The sequence below is a fragment of the Bactrocera latifrons genome, unplaced genomic scaffold (assembly GCF_001853355.1).
Source record: "Bactrocera latifrons isolate USDA-ARS-PBARC rearing strain unplaced genomic scaffold, ASM185335v1 scaffold_1, whole genome shotgun sequence".
In the NCBI taxonomy this organism is placed as follows: Eukaryota; Metazoa; Arthropoda; class Insecta; order Diptera; family Tephritidae; genus Bactrocera; species Bactrocera latifrons.
Genome location: NW_017534407.1, coordinates 4057311 through 4076108, shown reverse-complemented (window position 1 = coordinate 4076108; position 18798 = coordinate 4057311). Strand labels below are relative to the sequence as shown.

General features: G+C 41.8%; 1 protein-coding gene across 1 annotated transcript; it reads right to left on the bottom strand.

Moving 5' to 3' along the window:
* Positions 1–28: 28 nt before the first annotated feature.
* Positions 29–3258, bottom strand: LOC108978557 (zinc finger protein 232). Its single transcript, XM_018948902.1, has one exon. The coding sequence runs from the start codon at positions 2938–2940 to the stop codon at positions 1309–1311; it is 1632 nt and encodes a 543-aa protein (XP_018804447.1). The 5' UTR covers positions 2941–3258; the 3' UTR covers positions 29–1308.
* Positions 3259–18798: the final 15540 nt, after the last annotated feature.

The following is an 18798-nucleotide window of genomic DNA, read 5'->3' as shown; positions in this document are numbered from 1 at the left end:
AAAAATAAATTTTTTAAGAGTTATTTTTTATTCACAATTAATTTATTATAGTTGAAACTAATTCTGTTTCCTAAAATTCTGTTTTAAGGAACAATAACGTTGTGATATTTCGTTATTTGTTTGAATTTCGTTACTTTCACAATTTTCAATTTTTTCATAAATATTTTTAAGTATACAACCGCTTAGCTTTATATAATATACATTTAGAAATTAGTTAGTATTGTACTTCGTAGTTTGTATTTAGTTTTGGTAGTGATTTGCTGGTCTTCATAGTTTACAACAACACAAAAAGTGATTTTCTGTTGCTTTTTATATAACTAAATCCCTAAAAATTATATGAAAATTAACCTAACCTAACCTAAAAGTCCTACAAAAGAACTAAACTTTCCCTTACGTATTAAGTTGACTAGAGTTCACACTCATTTCTTTGGTACTCCTCGAAGAGAGAGAGAGAGATTTTTTTTTACTTTTAAACTAAACTAAATCTTTACTGCACTATTTCGCCTGGCTTTCCAAGAACTTGCGTTAAATTATAAACTAAGCAGCAAATAGATTATCTGCATTATAGTAAAACTAACTGAGATGAGATGAGATCTGTAAGGAGCTGACTCTACAAAATCCTGAGAGATATTTGTAAAAAAAATGTTTTAACTAAATTAATGACTAGCTTTTGCGTTTCCGTGACTAGAATTGCTCGCCTTATTTGCGCCTACTACAAAAGTTAACCTAAAAACTAAGCTAAGCATAAGGTAAACCTAACCGAAGAAGTCTGGTGATTGAGAAAACATAAAATGGCGTTTAGCGAATTTCGTTTGTGATGCGCGAAAATGCCAAGCCAACGCTTTAAAACTAATCTTTGGTATACTTAGCTGCWGAGCCAAACGAAGCAAAACAAAACAAAACAAGAAAACAAAACATGAAAAAAATCCTAAGCATTTAAGCATTTGGAAACCGAATGGCGTAGAACTTAAACATAACTTTCATAAATGAAAACATACAAATCAACCCTTAATGGCTGCACTAAAAGTATTTACAAACCGCCACCCAAACACCCCAACCCCAGCCCACTCACGTATACACTGCTAACACTCGTTGTTGCATGTTCGGCCACCCTCGCCATCATCGGCTCATTACCAAGAAACAACACCGCACTACACTATTTACGCTAGAGCCACCTTACCCACGCACACTTGCACCGCACACTATGCGCACGAACAGGGACACTAATCAACAAAACAACCGCCGACCGACTGAACGATGAACGGCGGGCAACGACCCCTCGATCTAGCAATCAGCGCAAACCGGCAATCAGTGCGCTAGTGTGGTGTGCTGAATCACCGATGCACAGTTCCGTAAGTTTGTCAACGCGGCAGCTGCTATATTCTCCTCCTCTGTCAAGCCGGTCTCAACTATTTGCAGGCGGCCATAACCCGCCGTCGAGCTAGAACTGCTTGTAGTGGACCGCACGTCCTCTTCATCGTCTACATATTCGATGTAGCCGCCATTGGTGGTGGTGGCATAACTGATCACCTCTTCTTCGACGATAGCGCCATTATATGAATGCAAGCTCGAAGCTGACGAAGATGCCGTCGAGCCGGCGTATGATGGATAGGAACTGCCCATAACTGCAGTGGATGCTGTGGAGAGACCACCATCGGCTACAAGCGCTGGCGTCTCCTGCAACGGGCCGCCGACACTTGTCGTGCTCGTTGTACGTTTCTTATTGTGGGTCTGTTGGTGTTTACGTAGATAGGCGGCACGCTTGAAACGCTTCCCACAGATATTGCATGGATAAGGCAAGTCCGCGGATTGTTCGTTAAGTACGGCTGTGTTGCTGGTTTGTGAGGCGTTATTTGTAGTGTTACGGTTCTCTTTACGCGAAACGCCGGCATTATTTGTATCGGTTTTCTTCGGTTTATGCCAACGACGATGTGAAGCCAAATTTGCGGGACAATTAAATTGTTTACCACACTCCGGGCAACGATACTCGAGTAGCACAATGCAAGCGCAACGATGACGTGCCAAACCGAATGCGTCATCGAACTTGATGCGACACAACTTACAGACATAATCGCCGATTACATTTTTAATGGCCGCCAATTCGGCTTTGGTCTCCTCGGTGATCTCGACTATATTATATTTGGGATCAATATCACCATTACTGTACTGAACTGTGCCATCGGTGATGTCCTCTAGTGGACGTATAATGGTGCCCGATACAGGCGAACTCGTCTCTTCGTCGAACTTCAGTTTACGCGTCGCTTTGTTTTTGGTGCTTTTAGTCGCCGGTGGTTGAGCTTTAACGGTCTTCGGTGCTGTATCGGTGGCTTTAATGGGTTTCGTAGGCGTGCAGTCGCGCTTGGTAGTCGGATGTGTGGCAGTTTTTGCCAGTTTAGCGGGATTCTCGCGTGCCTGCAAAGTTTTTTGCGGCTCCAAAACTGTAAACACTTGCTCCGTAGCCTCCTCGTCGAGCATAACTGCGTGGCTCCGTTTGGTGGGCGTTAGGGGTGGTGTTATGGGTTTGACGATTTGTGTTATGGTGACAACAGCCTCCTCCGTTTGTGGTGCGCTATCTTGCACCACATAAACTTCATTACTAATGGGTACTAATGAGACTTCGCCGCTTGCACTAAACACCTGTGATGGCACCGCCTCCTCACTGGGCTCCGTGTAAACCTCTGTGAATGTGGCGGCCATAGGTACATCGTTGGCCAACTCTTCGCTGTTATTATTGTTAGAAGGTACAGGTGAGTTCGGTTTCACCGAGAGATCTAACGGTGTTTCACACTTAGCTTTAAGATTCAGGTAACGACTGCGATACTTTGGCGGCAACGAGGCGACTGTCGTGAGCAGACCCAGCCCGTGCGGCATCTGTCGGCTGGCCATTTGTACGATGCTGTGTTGTGCGCCAGCCGTGGTCGCAGTCGTAAACGTAGCCATTGCACTTGTTGGTATATATATATATTGAAGTAGTATATTTCTTTTCTCTATTTTTGCACTTGAATGTCTTCTTAACTTAACTATGTTTTAACACAACAACAATAAATAGTAATAAAACCGATTTAACAACCATTTAAGCAATGTTGAACGATGTGTATGTGAGTATGAGTTGTCGATGCGTTGCAAACAATCAAAGAAATTATATAGCTATGTATGTAGTCAAAAACAAATTAAACCGAACAAAACAAACAGAATTTAACTGAACTGAGTGTATCTGTTGCGATGTTGCTGTGCGCCTTTTGTTTCCTCCTGTCTGGGCCGACGTCTATACTGCGAATGACTAACAACACATCCTGGCGCGACTATTTATGCAACGTCACCGGCAACAGCGCTGTCGCCGCAGCAGTCAACGCGAACGGTTGCTAGCGTTAACGCAAACGCCGCCTCAGTCAAAAGGATATCGCACCGTAATGCAGCGCCACTGAAAGCGAAATTGAAATCATACTCGAGCGCATTGTTGTCAATCTGCTATTGTTGTTGTGTTGTGCTATGTCGTGGCTGTTTACTTCGCGCGTATTGGATATTTCATCCCCCGAAGTCGTTGTCCTTTTAGCCCCTTGCGTGCGCGCACACACAACACACTAATGTGCGCGCGGCTGCGTCAGACAGCCAACGACACGTTGGCAGCGGACGTCGGCAGCCTTAGCGACAGCGCGTGGCACGACGCTTCACAGGAAAGCCGGAATCTTTTGTTAGCAATCACACACATTAGTCACCCTTTTTTCTGCAACACACACTCGCACACACACACACACTGATGCGGAGGCATCAACCCTAGCGCATAGCGCCACTACTGCACCGGCATGGCCATATTGCTGACGAAGCTTAGCACCGTTGATTTTGCTTTGCAGCAGCGTCGCAGCGCCGACGGCGGCATCAGTGAAAGTCCTTTACAAGGCAGGCCACTTGGCTTCTTTTGCCATGTTGCATTTTCGTTGTTTAGCTTCTAAGCGCTGCCGCGCGCTGGCTGGCGTTGCAGCTTTTTCTTGGTGGGGTAGGTAAGCGTTGGCTCTGATGCAAAGCTGCGGTTGTTTGCGGGCACAAAAAATGTGCCACATAAGCGCTGCCAATGGTCGATAGCTACTAATAGAGCCGACGCGGCCTGATGCACCACTACCACCACTGTCAGCGCGTTGTTGCCACGTCTACAAAAGCTAGCGCTTGCATGGCTTGTCTTTTGGGCAAACAAATTCTACGGATTTATATGTTATTACAAGTATTTTCGATTTCTTTTGTCTCCACTGTGCTTGCATTGTACGCGCTTAGTATGTCCTGTTATTGCTTTGCATTGTTTGGTGGCACAGTGCATTACGGTTGGCACGTGCATGCTTAGCAACGGTCGCCGGTAACGTCGTCCAGTTGCCACCCTATACGCTGATTTTCGGTTGTTTTCCCACAATTGCGACCTGTAGTGTGCAACGCGAAGGAAGCACAATGCACAGTGTAATGTCAGTCCATGTACGACTTTAAGCTGTCTTCTGTGTGCGCTTCCCACACATGAATTCCCTACAGAACAGTCCTATGTGTACGCTGCGTCTTTGCGTGGCTACACCGGTAGCGTACGCGTATGCGGAAGCTCGCCGAGCGTGCGTAGTCAAGTGGGGGTTGCTACGCTACGTTTGGTAGCTGCCTGCCAAGCGACACCCGCAACCACCACCAACACCAACGCGCACATGCAAATCTTCATACACACTTAAGTGTTCGCTGTTGCGCTTACCACCGCGCTGCACCCACCCACCGCGCGCGCATTCATCTGTGAGTCTATCGGTCCGTTGTGTTTTAGCCTTTAAATACATCGTAGATAATTCCAGCAAATTCCAAATACCTACTTGCCGCTTTCAATAAACAAACAGCATATTCGCAACAATTTCCAACCCTGCCGCGCTATGGCAAGCGCCCACACTTTGGCACTAATAAATATATGCTGTCGCGCATGCAACATGCTGCCCTCCCACCCAAACGCTTCATGTGTCCTTCGCGCTGTCTTCGTTCACCATTCGGGCTCTGTTTAATGCGTTGTAATTTACTTACAACATCTCCTTGCCACAAGTTTGTGTGTGAATTCCGCCCAAAGATATTCTTAACATAAATTGCACGCCTCTCTGCCTTTTGCGTCGCCGGTGACTTCGGTATGTCGCGCCGCTATGACAGTCGCCTTGTGGCTACAACCTGGTGCTTATCGCCGAATATGGCACTTGTGCTAACCCCTAAGTGCATCCTTTTATGGTAATCTCGAGTGCTGCCGCCCTCTACCTCCGACCGCGCGCCCTGTCCATCTATGCGCTTGCTTGCATGCCTTGCTTAGCCCACCGACGCGCAATTGTCGCCGTTTGTCCTTCACCATACGCCACTTGGCTTTCACCTACTCGCTTTGTGTCGGCTTCTGTGTCGGTGTCAGTGTCTGTGTCTGCACCGCGCACAAGTGCAAGCGCAAGTGCATCATGTGTTTGTTTGCGCGCGTGTGGACTTTGAGCAGCAACGACAAAAAATAATTAACGTTCGAAATGTTGCATTACGCACCGTTTATGTGGCATAATGCATTTTCATGTCTCAAAATGCTTTTAACAAGTCTTCCTTCCCTCCTAGCCGGCATTACTTTGCAACCCCTAGACTCCGACGCATTGAACGCAACCCATTTCCTAGCGCGCGCGACACATATAAAGATATTAGGCGTTAAACACACCCTCAGGATGCAACACAATTAAATTCTTCACTTGTACGCCCTGAAGCTTTTTGAAAATGAAAGTCGCTCAATTTTGCTCGCATTTATTTCGAAATACCAGCTTTTATTGTATTTATTTGCATTAATTACATTTAATTTCACAGTTTTGCTCGTTATGTTAAAAGAATTCGCCAAATTTCAAGGTAACAGCAATTGAGACTCGAGTCTGCCCTTCAGACTTTTATGAGATGCCAGCTGTTGTGAATGGTCGCCTATGCAACGTTGGGTTGAGGGTCTGTGAAATAAAAACGGAATATTAATTAATGACAATTTCAGTAATGGATTTAATACTTATGCAAAATCTTAAGATTTAATATATTAATGGGTTAAAAGAGGACGACAGGGTGGATAGATGACGACCTGCTTCAAATTTCAGAGATTTCATAACTCATAACTTCAACACATAAGAGACAATGGCGTGGGTTACAGCATGACCCCTAAAGACACCAGTATTTCCCACTCATTCAACTGCACATTTTAAGTGTTTTTGTGTACTCTAACCATTCAACCCAAGAATGGAAACCAAAGTGGAACCCATATATTTTACTACTTACGTCATTTCTCTGCTACCAAGAGATAAAACATCAGATAACATGATATCAAATATTAGAAATATTCAAACATAGACTATTGAAGACCCGATAAAGGATCTGATGCCGTTTATCACCCCTCGAACTATAGGCAATCAAATAGATTAGCAAGTTACAAAAACTATCGATTAGCTCTGACATTGACACATATATTACATTGCATTGTGGTATTGACGTTAAATATACCATACTTGAATTGGCTTATAAAATGCTAAAGAATCTAGATCCAATAGAACTACCCAGCAAAGTTTTATCCTAACTTTAGACTGACTGAAGTTCAGACTGGTCTTGAATCATAAAGCCTCACTATCAATAATCATAATGTCTAGCCACTTCATAAGACTGAAAAGCTTGAAGGCGGAGCTCTATCATCCTCTCGCGGTTCAATACCGCATGGCTGAACTTCACGTAAGCCCAGAACAACTGCTACCAGATGATAAATATTTATCGGGTTTTGAATCGGTCATTGACAATATTCAACATCTTATCTGATACCAGTGATAGAAATTGATTGTAAAATGGTGAAGCAGAATTCTACCAATACTTTCTTTTTGCCTAGTCCGCTTTTGCAAAATCTATATATTTTTTTAAATAAACAAATTCATCTGATACCAAAAAGTAGTTTTATGAGTTTCGCCAGGGTTTTTCGTTTGTCGTATCAATTATGAAAGAAAACTGTTGGATGAAGAATATCTGAATAGAAGAATTCGTATAGCATCGCCTTTCCCGGGAATTAAGTTCATTTTGAAGCAAAATAGTACAAGCTCTACAGTTATAGAAGAATTTGAAGTTAACTAAGAATATACTTGGCATAAGTAAACAAGAATCCATTAATTTTGACTAAAATTTGAGGTTTATCTAGGATAATTACAAGATACATTTTAGGTACAAAACGCAATGATTTGCTCGATAACTTATTGCTAATTTGAAGGCAATTTCATAAAGCCACTCTCTTCGAAACTATCGTCTCTATTGGCAAAAAATTAAAACAGTCGATTTTTATAAACTTCTCTAAAGGCGAATTTTTAACCAGTAAAAACATGCGCCAAGGACAGTAATCGGTGGTAACCACTTGATACAAAGTCCAAAATATAAGGTGGATGCATAAGAACCCGGCTAAACTCCTCAAGCTTTTGGCGGGGCACTATGGAGTTCTATCACGAAACTGAATTCGATTGCTTTGCTATCAGTCCCACCAAATACATAGCAAAACCTTCCGTTTGCGAACCCACTTTTCATCACCAACAAAAATCCGCTTCAGAAATAGATCGTTTTTATTGCGTTTCAACAGTGGTTTGCAGATTTAAAATAGGTCGATGAGGTTTTTTTTGAGTTAGCTGTTGTGGCAACCATACATGGATATTTTTTCGAGCCTTATTTAATACATATCTATATATACATTTATTTATATTATATATATGTAGATTTTCGATAACTCGTTTTAGCATTTCGACTGCTAACTGGTAAATGACACGCGTGATATTTTGCTCCAAGGCCTGATGAAAGGGGATTGTTCGCATAGAATTTAGATTTTACATATCCAAACAGGGAAAAATCTAACGGAGTGATATCACTCGTTTTTGGTGGCCAATCGACCAGTACAAAACGTGAAATTATCTATTAACCACATTGTTCTCTCAATAAGTCCATTGCTTGATGTGATTTGTGGGAAGTGGCCCCATCTTGTTGAAACCAAATGTCGTCGAGATCATAAGCTTCAATCTCAGGCATCAAATAATCAATTATCTTGGCGCGATTACTGCCGCCATTGAAATATTTTGGAAAAAATATGAACCAAGGAATCTACCGATCCACAAACCACACCAAACCGTTGTTTTTTTTTTCTGAATAAAATCGCAGCTTTTTAAGCTCTTCAGGTTTGTCTTCGTCATGCGGCCAATTTTGCCGACTGCAAAGCGATGTCGCTTTGGATGCTAGAGTGGTTTCAATTCTTGCACAAACTGTATTTTTTATGCTTTCAACTTAAGATCTCGACGTAAAATCGCTCAAGGCGTTCCATTTGTCAGTACGACGGTCTTCGTGTACACTCTCAACTACGACTGCTATATTTTCTCAATTACGTGCTCGACGTAGTCTATCCGAACGAATATTATCCAATAAAGTATGCTGGGTCGAAATGAATGATGGAGTTACGAATAGTACGCTCAGCAGGCTGATTATATTGACCATAGCTGTAAGTTGAGCGAAGCTCAAAGAAGAATGTGGCCCGCATATTCTTTACAGAACTTGAATTTTCGTCATAAATTTGAACGATTTATAAACGTTGTTCAAGCGTAAGTCTTTCCATTATGAAATGTCAAACAATACTGAATATAAATAATATGACAAGTTGACACGACTCACGTGTGATCTGTCAAAATAGAGTTATCGAAAAAAGTACCTCTACTTGGAAGTCTATTCATTATAACAAAAAGGTAACAAACCAAACTGAGTACAAATCGGGTGACAGTTATTAAAAATAGCAACTCTGAAAAACTATTACCCTTTCGAAAACCATACGTCAAACAAAAAAAACCTCCATTTTTTGTCATACCTTATATGAGTATTATTTAATGAAATGTCCATGATAAGAGTTGTTCTAAATTACTGCAGTAATTCTTCAAGCAGCTCATGTTCGAATTTTATTACTTACACGTTTGTACTTCGTTAGGGCAACGAAATGTTGTAACTTAGTCATATGAGATAATTCTGAGGTCAATCAAATGAAATTAGCGTGTTATGGAGGTAATTTTCATGCTTTGATTAAAATTGAGTGCTCCCGCTGGACAAGCGCTAACGGTAACCGGTATACTGCATACAAGCCACACATAATAAATGAATTGAGCAAACTTCCAACTACCTAGCGAAGAATTGCTTAGGTCATGCTTGAAACGGTAAATTGTCGCTGCTCAAAGGAGATGCGCGGCACAGCATATGCCCGAGCAAAATTGGGTGCTACGCCTAACAGTATGTGTAAATTAATTTGATCGAGTGCACAAAGTGCAATTCAAGGCGACACAAGCGGCGGCACGGTGATGCATAGAGGGCGGTGTGCTGCAGAGAGGTTAGATTGGGTGTAGGAAATCCCGGGGGTGGATATTGTAATGAACTTTTCGTCAAACGCCGTTACTCATTAAATAAACCAAAACTGAGTATATGTGTACTTTAGTGCTATCGATATGTATGTGAGTGTGTGTGTGGCACGTATGAGGCACAACACAAAAGGGGACGGTAATGTCAAGTAATTTTTATTGCGCTCAACTTAATAACCCGCTATCGTCCAGCCGCCTGCAAGTCACGCTGTAAACAACACTTGTATGTACATGTGAGTAGCGTACAGCCACAGCCACATTAATAGCAACACCAAGCAGCCGACAGGCAATGATTTGCGAAATCTTCGACAGGATCTTTGCTCATGAGTTCTGTGAAAATGATTACACAAAAATTTCACTCACCCCGTGACACGAGCGCTTATTGTTGTTGTTGTTTTTTGTTGTTGTTGTTGCTGTTATTTTCCAATTGGAATAGCACTTTTGTATGCTGACGAAAAACAAAATGCGGATAAAAGTGGAGGAGAAAGGATTTTTTTGTATTTGATTTTTGTTGTTATTGTCTTTGCAAACCCCTGCTGCACATGCCACAGCCGCAAAACAACCGACCGACCAAACCAACCAACCACCCTTAATGCATTGTTCTCAAGCCAGGCGGCTTTGTGCGCCCTGAACGAATTCGCAACCACTGCGCTCCCCTACATTTCACATTTTTACACACTCACGCTCGTTATTATTCCGTGCAACAAAATAATATACTTGCCACAACGCCAGACGAACAGGCATGAAGGCAGGCAGGCAGGATCAGCCTGCGAGCGGCTGCACCGGCAACCATCAATCAGGGCCAAAAATCGCAACGCTCGAGCAGTGCACTGAGCCGCTGGCATGCGGCCGGGCGCGACAAAGCCGACCGACGACAAAACCAAACGAGCCCTGCGAAGCGCGCGCCAGCACCGTTGCTGTACCGTACGCGAGTGCACCCCGAACGCACGGCGCTGTGTGCACCCTCCACCGATTTCGTGTCGAGCAATGCACCTGGCAGAATTACATTGTTATTGTGATTTTTTTTTTTGCTTTGCACAGCGTCGCGCTTGCCACACATGCCATTGTGCAGAAAGGTTTTTCGAAAATTGCCTACGGCTGTCGCTATTTCTGGCGTATTGCAACGAACCACCACCACCATTACGAGAGTTACAACAACAGCAGTAACAACAGCAGTAGCAACGAGATCCAGGCAGCAAAAAGCAATCACCACCATCAACGGCAATGGTAACGGTATCGGCAACAATTGTGACAACAGCGACACCAATCCGCCTAGTGAGGCAGTTTAGACAGTTAGCTACGCATTGGCAGTGGCACAAAGCGACATGCGGCATGCGGCAACGGTGTACGGTGTACGGTGTGCGAAAGGTGGCAACAAGCATATATCGAGCACGGTGAATGCGTTCGCTAGTGGCATTAGCGGCTGGCTGGTCGCGTGCCCGAAGTGCTCCGCGACACCCGACTGAATGAGATTGAATGTTTGTTGTTGTTGTTGTTGTTGTTATTGTTATTGTACTTTTATTTTATTTTTTTTGCTTTGCCTTTCCTTCGAACTTTTTATTATAAGTTGGCAAGTCGAAGTGTATGTACTTATGTCTGTATATATGTGTGCATGTGTGTATATATTTACATATTCATGTCTGTCTGCTTGTGTCTCAATGTATATATTTTATTTATGCTTGTAGAAAATTTTTATTTCCTTTTGTTATCCTGTCGCTGGGCAGTCAAGCGCATCACAGATACTTTAGCATTCTTATGTAGATCACACACACACACACTCACACACATGCACACAAACACCCAAGCAATATGAAAGCAATAAATTTAGCATTTATATGCATACATGACTGCTACATATTCGTACATATGAAATGCATTTAATAATATTCTTATCAAATAACGGGAGCTGCTTTCACTTTTGCTCTGCCTGCCACACAATGCGTACGGTACATATGCCCTTAAGAGGAAAGGTAGATCACAGTGTCTGCTAGCCTGTATCGCTCGCCCAGCAGTCTAAGCAGGCGACAAACAGCGGAGGGAGAGTTCGTCTGAGGGCCGACCACCCTACCGAGCCACTCGTCGTTTGCTCTTTGTGCCGAGTTTATGAGGCGTTTCAAGTTTCGATAATTTCCACGCTTGGCGGCACGGCAAATGTGATTAGAGTATGATTTGTGGCGTTCGATACGATTGGCTATGCATCTTTGATTTTTTCACTCTTTTTGTTTTTTTATTTTCATTTTCAATGGAAAAAGTAAGGTTATGATGCCTAGGCTAATATGCTTTACTTTAGTGCCTGCACGTTTTGGTTTTCAATTCATGCAAAAAATCTGTACGATGCTAAAAAATTGTAGATTGTGGATTTTGTTTTTAGTAGGCTTCATATTGAATTGCTCGATGAAGTTGGGTAACTTGGTAATCTCAAGCAATCTTTGATTATAAGTACATTGACCACTGTTGAAGGCAGTGAGTATTTAAAGTTTGCTAAGAAATTTTTAACACCCAGAAAGGGAGAGGGACTTTTTTCAAATAGCCTCTTTTCCACAAACCACGCGATGGTCTTGTCCATCTGCCATATATTGTTTGGCATTTCTTCATGGAACGTTTACAAATCGTTAAAATTTATTACGACAATTCACATTTTGTGAGAATGTGCTTTACGCCCTTCACTCAACATAATCGGCCTACTGAGTGTACTAGTGGCAACATCATCACACATCTTGAGGCCCAGCGTTCATTATTGGATAATATACGACAGAATAGACCACGTCCAACACGCACTTACAAAGAAAACATAGGAGCCGTAGCTGAGAGTGTACACGAAGATCGCAGAGAGGCGTTTCAGCGCCGTTTTTAGTAACTCGGACTGTCGTATGGAACGACTTGGCGCATTTTACGTCAAGATCTTAAATTGAAAGCATGCAAAATACAGCTTGTGCAAGAACTGAAGCCGCTCCACCTTCCCAAGCGACAACGCATCACTCTATGGGCTCTTGCTTCAATAAGATTCGAAGCTTTCGAGCCTAACTTTGTTCAGCGATTCCGGCTCAATGGGTATGTAAACAAGCAAAATTGTCGCGTTTCGGACAAAAATCAACTGAGGCCTGCAGATATTCAAGAGCTGCCATTTTAACCAGAAAAAACAACGGTTTGGTGTGGTTTGTGGCCGGTGGAATCATCGGTCCATATTTCTTCAAAAATTATACCAGTGAGAACGTAACCGTCAATGACAACCGGTTTTGCGGCATGATAACTGACTATTTGATACATGAAATTGAAGCTCGTGATATCAGCGATATTTGGTTTCAACAAGAACTTCCCACATATGGCAGCCATTTTCACGTTTGGGACGATCAATTGACCACCATATCATGTAAAGTCTTCAGTCTATGCGGTCCGCTTCGAATCAGGCATTGGAGAAAAATATCACACGTGTCATTCGCCAAATACTATTAGAAATGTTCTCAAGAGTCATCGAAAATTAGACTCAAAGTCTAGACCAAACTAGAGTTGTACTTAAAATCGTTCAAATTTATATTTACGGATGGCTCAAAAACTAACTACTCAACGTCCTTCGCAGTTATATCGGAGGATTTACGGGKTTTGAAAAAAGGTTTGCTGCACAATCACTGCTCTATATTCACCAGTGAAATCTTTRCGATCTACCAAGCTGCTCTAATAGCATCCAAAACCAGGGGTAAATTTTGCATTTGTACAGACAGTCAATCTGCCATCGATGCCGTCAAAAATTTTAACAATAACAGTGTCTTAGTAACTTACGTTCGTGATCTGCTCACCAAGCACGCAAATAAAATAAAATTGATGTGGATACCTGGTCACTGTGGAATTCAGRGCAATGAACTCGCCGATTCTGTGGCGAAAAGTATTCATGAAGAACCGGTTCTGTGCTTTGACGCTCTTGAAAAAGCTGACTTAAAACGTCTAATAAAGCAGTACKTACATAACAAGTCCCTGTTGAAATGGAATGAATACGTTCATCATTATGCTGCAATTAATCCTACCAGAGCAAAGCCTATATACCCCACGAACTCCAAACATTCAGACATTTTGTTATTCACAAGGCTTCGCCTAGGTCATACGCAGATCACGCACGATTACCTGTTAAATAATGGAATCGAATCCTGCTGCTTTTGTAGGTCCTCTAGGACATCAGTAAAACATATACTAGATGCATGCCCCCAATTTACGAATACAAGGCGAAGGATGTTTGGCACAGCTCTCCCATCGAAACTGCTAGCTAATATAACATCGTCGAATATAAGTACTATATCTAGCTTTCTTATAACATGTAACATAGCACATTTAATTTAATATAAACTGTACAAATTATATATTAATGATAATATTTATGTATATCCGTTGTTTAGACATAACATCCAATTATTACTATTATATTAAATTGTAAAGACCAGCTGATGGCCTCGAGCTAGTGCTGCTAATTTTGCTATTTTCTGTATATTTATATGCTTAAAATAAATATGAATCTGAATCTGAATCTTTTGACGCTMAAATTTTTTATTCAACTATTGAGATCAATATAGGAATAACAATGGTCTTTCAACTTTCTGTTCAATTTTTGAAATACAGTTGTATTGTACTTCAGAACTCGCTTCTGCCTTAATTTCTAAATTTTTTCCACCGCGAGTTCTTTAGAGATCTACTAACACGGAACTGGCGCTGGAGAGCCATAGAATGTGGGAGAACACCATCGAAAACGAAACCCAATTCATGAGCTACTTATACAAAGTACTTAAAGTTATAACCTATCCTATTGTATATTATATATACAAGTATTTCTGAATTTGATCAGATATAATTTTTTCCAACTCACGCTCCGTACTAAACGATTTTACAGGTGACTATTATTTGCGGCATCTGACATTGAAGAAGCGAATTCAATTCAGAAAAGAGAAAACTGAATTAAACAATCCTCGTGGGAAAACAATTGAATAATCCAGTGGATTTTTGCCGAGGGAAGAACATAATGATAATACTGATAGGATGAAACAAAACTGTACCCTAAAAGCAGCGAAAGTGTATAACTTTTAGTTTCTTATTTTATTTATTTTATTTATTTTATCCATTCTAGTAATTAATAAAGATAAATGCTAGTGTGTTCGACAAAGCGCCTTGAAACCGTCTACAATATGCCTTGGCATTTTGATCCCATTCCTGTTACGAGTAGTTCGTTTAGATAGCTGAAAATTTCAGATCCAAATTATTTTAGTTTTAATCTTTCAAACTTGACTGTGCAAGTAAAAAGTGCTGAGTGATTAATGGTAAGATTTTCAACTTTATCTAGCAATGGCAAGTTAAAACCCCTATAACTAGAAACAGGTGAACATTAATACAGGGCTCTGCAGATCTTTTGCATTTAACATCGGGCTCTTGAGTAATGTGCTTTCAATGAAAAGTATCCACCGTCATGCTGAACCATCTCGCACAATGACTACTAAATATAGTCCTTTGTGAGGCATAGAAAATAAGAACTCCCCCTAACGCGGGACAGTCAAGAAAGAAGTGTTGACTTGTTTCCATTTCATCTTTTCCATACAGCTTTCTGCGGATGGCATCTAGTAGGATTCCTAGATCATTTTCGTTCGATCTTGGTCCAAGAGGCTTTTACGAATGCATCGATGGTGGATATTTATTAATAGAACACAAGAGGATATCGAAGCACCGATCAGTTTCCATTATACCGATAGCGGTTCTAGGGTGCCTTTTCTTGCTATCTGACCTGGAATCTATACCAGTCTTATCACAAAGATACTCGATGACTTTGATTGCGAGGTTAGGTAGTTTTTGACCAGCCCTGAACGTACTGTTAATGAGTTCAAGGCTTATATTAACGCTCTGCCAGCTGAGTGGGTGGTCACATCTCTATATTAAGCTGCACTCCGGAGGAGGAAATCTACTGATGATACTTTAATGACTGTAACCTCGGCCTAGCAGACACTGCAATAGGCAAGAAGTCTTAAACTGAAGTTGATAGAGAGCTCCTGTACGAAATTTGACATTATTTGGATTATTCTCCAAAACAGCAATACATTCTCCGAAGTAATTGTTGAGATCGGACTCTATATATATACTATAACATAAAGCTGTCATATAAACTGAACGATCACAATGAAGAAATCTCTTCTCGAATTGCATAGTAAAAAGCTTGATCGATAAACTTCATCTTTAGAACAATAGCAATGGGAGCAAGATTATTTCGAAATATTCGATCATGTTTGGGCTTTAGACTAGCGATACTAAGTGCATAAGTGTGTCGCTGACATATTTTGATTACCAAATTAATTAAGACCAGGGGTGTAGATCGCATAAGCAACAAAGTAGCGCAGCACATTGTGACGTAAAGATATTCGTATGAATATAAAGTGGGTTCGAATACCATTACTCCGGTGGCCATTAGGACCAGCTGTCCACTTTTTCCTTAATTACCATACAAAATTATTTTTATCACAAATCATGAATAAATTCCGTAAAAATGTGTGGTCCTTTCCATATATGTACTCGTACAAGTTATACCACCATATATACGCATGAACCACACAGATGGGCGTACATACTATATATAAAAATTTGATTTTACACATTCATTTTTATTGTTGTTGTAGCAGATTGTAACACACCTTTGCTGGCTGGCGATAGTTAAGGTCTGCGAGCACACATGCGCAGCCAGGCGTCAGCTTTATCACGGGTGCGGTGCTAAGCTGTAATGTCGCTAATAAATTTCATTATCACACACACACACAAACAAACAACAAGAAAAACAAATGATAGCCGTAAAGCGCACGCGCAAGGGCGGCAAAATAGGGTTGAAATATTATTTTTATTGTAATTGTGCATGACAAGCGCAATGGGTACTAGGCTAGAAGCCAGGAAATAGGAGCAGCAGCACGGACAAGCAGAAATACAGGAACTACACGGCGCAACACACAACGCAACACAATACAACAAACGCGATAACACGCGCGATCGATCGTCTGTGCGGCAGGACTTTTTGTGAACGCGTGCAGCTGCATTTGCACAGCCGCAGCCGCAAAGACAAACAAGACAAAGCAAATAAGAGCACACATACAGGCGCAAGCGCCACGGTGAACCACTCCACGCCTAGCGTTGCTTGCATCGGTGTTGTATGGGGGTAGCGCGCGGCACATGCGGCGGTATTTTGATTTTGCTGCCGTGCATTGCGCGCGCCTGAAGTTCAATGAACAGCTCTGTTGTGCTTCGAAGGCGCGAGGCGTTGACTGAGCGCGCGCGCGTTTTGATATACATTTCGATATCAAAACAAATGATGAAAAATTTTAGGCGTTATTTGCGCAAATACATAGCAGTTTCTTGTTTGTATGTGCATTTGTGTATGTATGCGCGCGTGTGTATTTATGTGCGCGCGTTTTCGTTTATTTAGAGGCGACAATCGCAAGCGCGCTTGCTTGTCAGCGCAATTCTTCGTTCATAATTCTATAAAGTGCACATACACGTCGCGGCAAACGGTAACTGCTTTGCGCTGCTAACGACGCATTCACACACACACACATACATACATATGAATATTTGTTAACAACTCAGCGCGCGTTGCATGTGCGGATTTATGCACGTGCGCCTGTATTTAAGCATAATTATATGCCTTGCGTTTCCCTTATTTTCAAGCAAATTCGACGCATTTTTTGTTGTTGCTGAAATTTTCAATTTTCCGCTTCATTGCTTGCACCTTCACCAACGCGCGCACTATGCTAAGTTTTCTATATATATTTTTATTTTAATTTTTACTTAAATTTTTAATGTGCCTTTGTGCTACACACGAAAAAATCCCGTTCGTCATGTATGCATGCACCTTTGCTGCAGTTGTTGCATGCATTTTAGACACACTTGCTGCTGCATAGCAACGTCACAACGTAAAACAATAACACATTTTAGTTACGAAACAACAATAAAATTGCCCAAATACACTCGTACAATTTTGCCACTTCCGTTGCAAGTTCATTGCCGCTACTCTCCACTATATAGCGCATTCATATGCGGTTGCAAGGATATGTGTTGCCACATGCAATACTCACTTCATGCTGTTTTACCATCGCGCCACCCACTAACGTCGCATTTTGTTGTTATATATGTGCGAGTTTTTGCTTTCAACTGCGAATGTGGCAAGCCACCGCTACGCCAAGTGACTCACTAGCAATTACTTATTCACCAGCTTGTAGCTTGTAGCCAATCAGCCAAAGTTCGCGACGACGACCACAACTAAAATAACATGCAAATTTCCTGCCGCCATGACTCCGTACAAAACGCCTTTGATTTCTTGAGGCACGCGCTACGCGACACGACACAACGCACACTCGTCACCGTCTGCGAAACGTTTGAGGATCGCCGTCAAGGTGCGCACCGCCTTTGCCCTAGCCGGTCGGTCGTTCGTCTTGAGCTTGGCATGCTACAGGTCCCTCTCTGCGGTGTGCGACAACTCACTTCCCCTACGTGCTCACTCATTCCTTCACAGCCGACGCTCACTTTCTTGCGTTTTGTCTTACGTGACCACCGCTACTCCATCCATAAACCGTGTCATTCGTGCAACCCCTGACGCTGTCTTGAGACTGCTTATGGCACTCTTGCGTGTACTACAAACGCTGCATGCATGTGTGTGATGTATGCGTGTGTTGAGCAACAGTCGCTTAAGACTTGTACGCTCCCTTCCACTCAGTCTTGAGCAGCATCGGCCATAAAAAGTCGTTCTCAAAATGAAACGAGCGACTTACAAACCCTCTTATTGTTGTTGTCTACTGTCTTTGTTGTGTTTTGTATACATATATTTGTCTCCTGTGTGCTTGTGGTGGTTTTCAGTGGTTTGGGGAAATATGACTTATTCGAAATTCCTTCGGTTTTGTGTGCCAGCAACACGTTTAAAACATTGTTGAGGATATGGGTATGAGTGTTTTTGCTTTTCAAGTGTGTATATGTAAGTATATGTATATGTACTGATGTATATATATGTGTGTGTTTGTCCATTTTCTTATAGGAATCTCTTAGGGAAGCCAATGCAATGCGACACTGGAATGCTTTTGAATGTCCAGTTCCTTATTTACCCACATTCTTCTATAAAAGGTGAGTGAAAACCATACCCACTCACACATATGTATACACACTCATATTTGTATAGGCAAATATCCGCATTCATAAAGAAATACCCACCTGTGAAAATAAATAATGAAGAATACCTTATTTCAGGAATTTGTAATGCAAGTGGTTTTTTATTATGACCCGGCTGCTTTAGGTCACATGACTTTAATATTCGAATAAGGAATTGTTGATATTTTATAAAGGCATGAAAATGTTACCTTTCTATAAACCAATCAGTACACGCATGAACTCGAGGTAT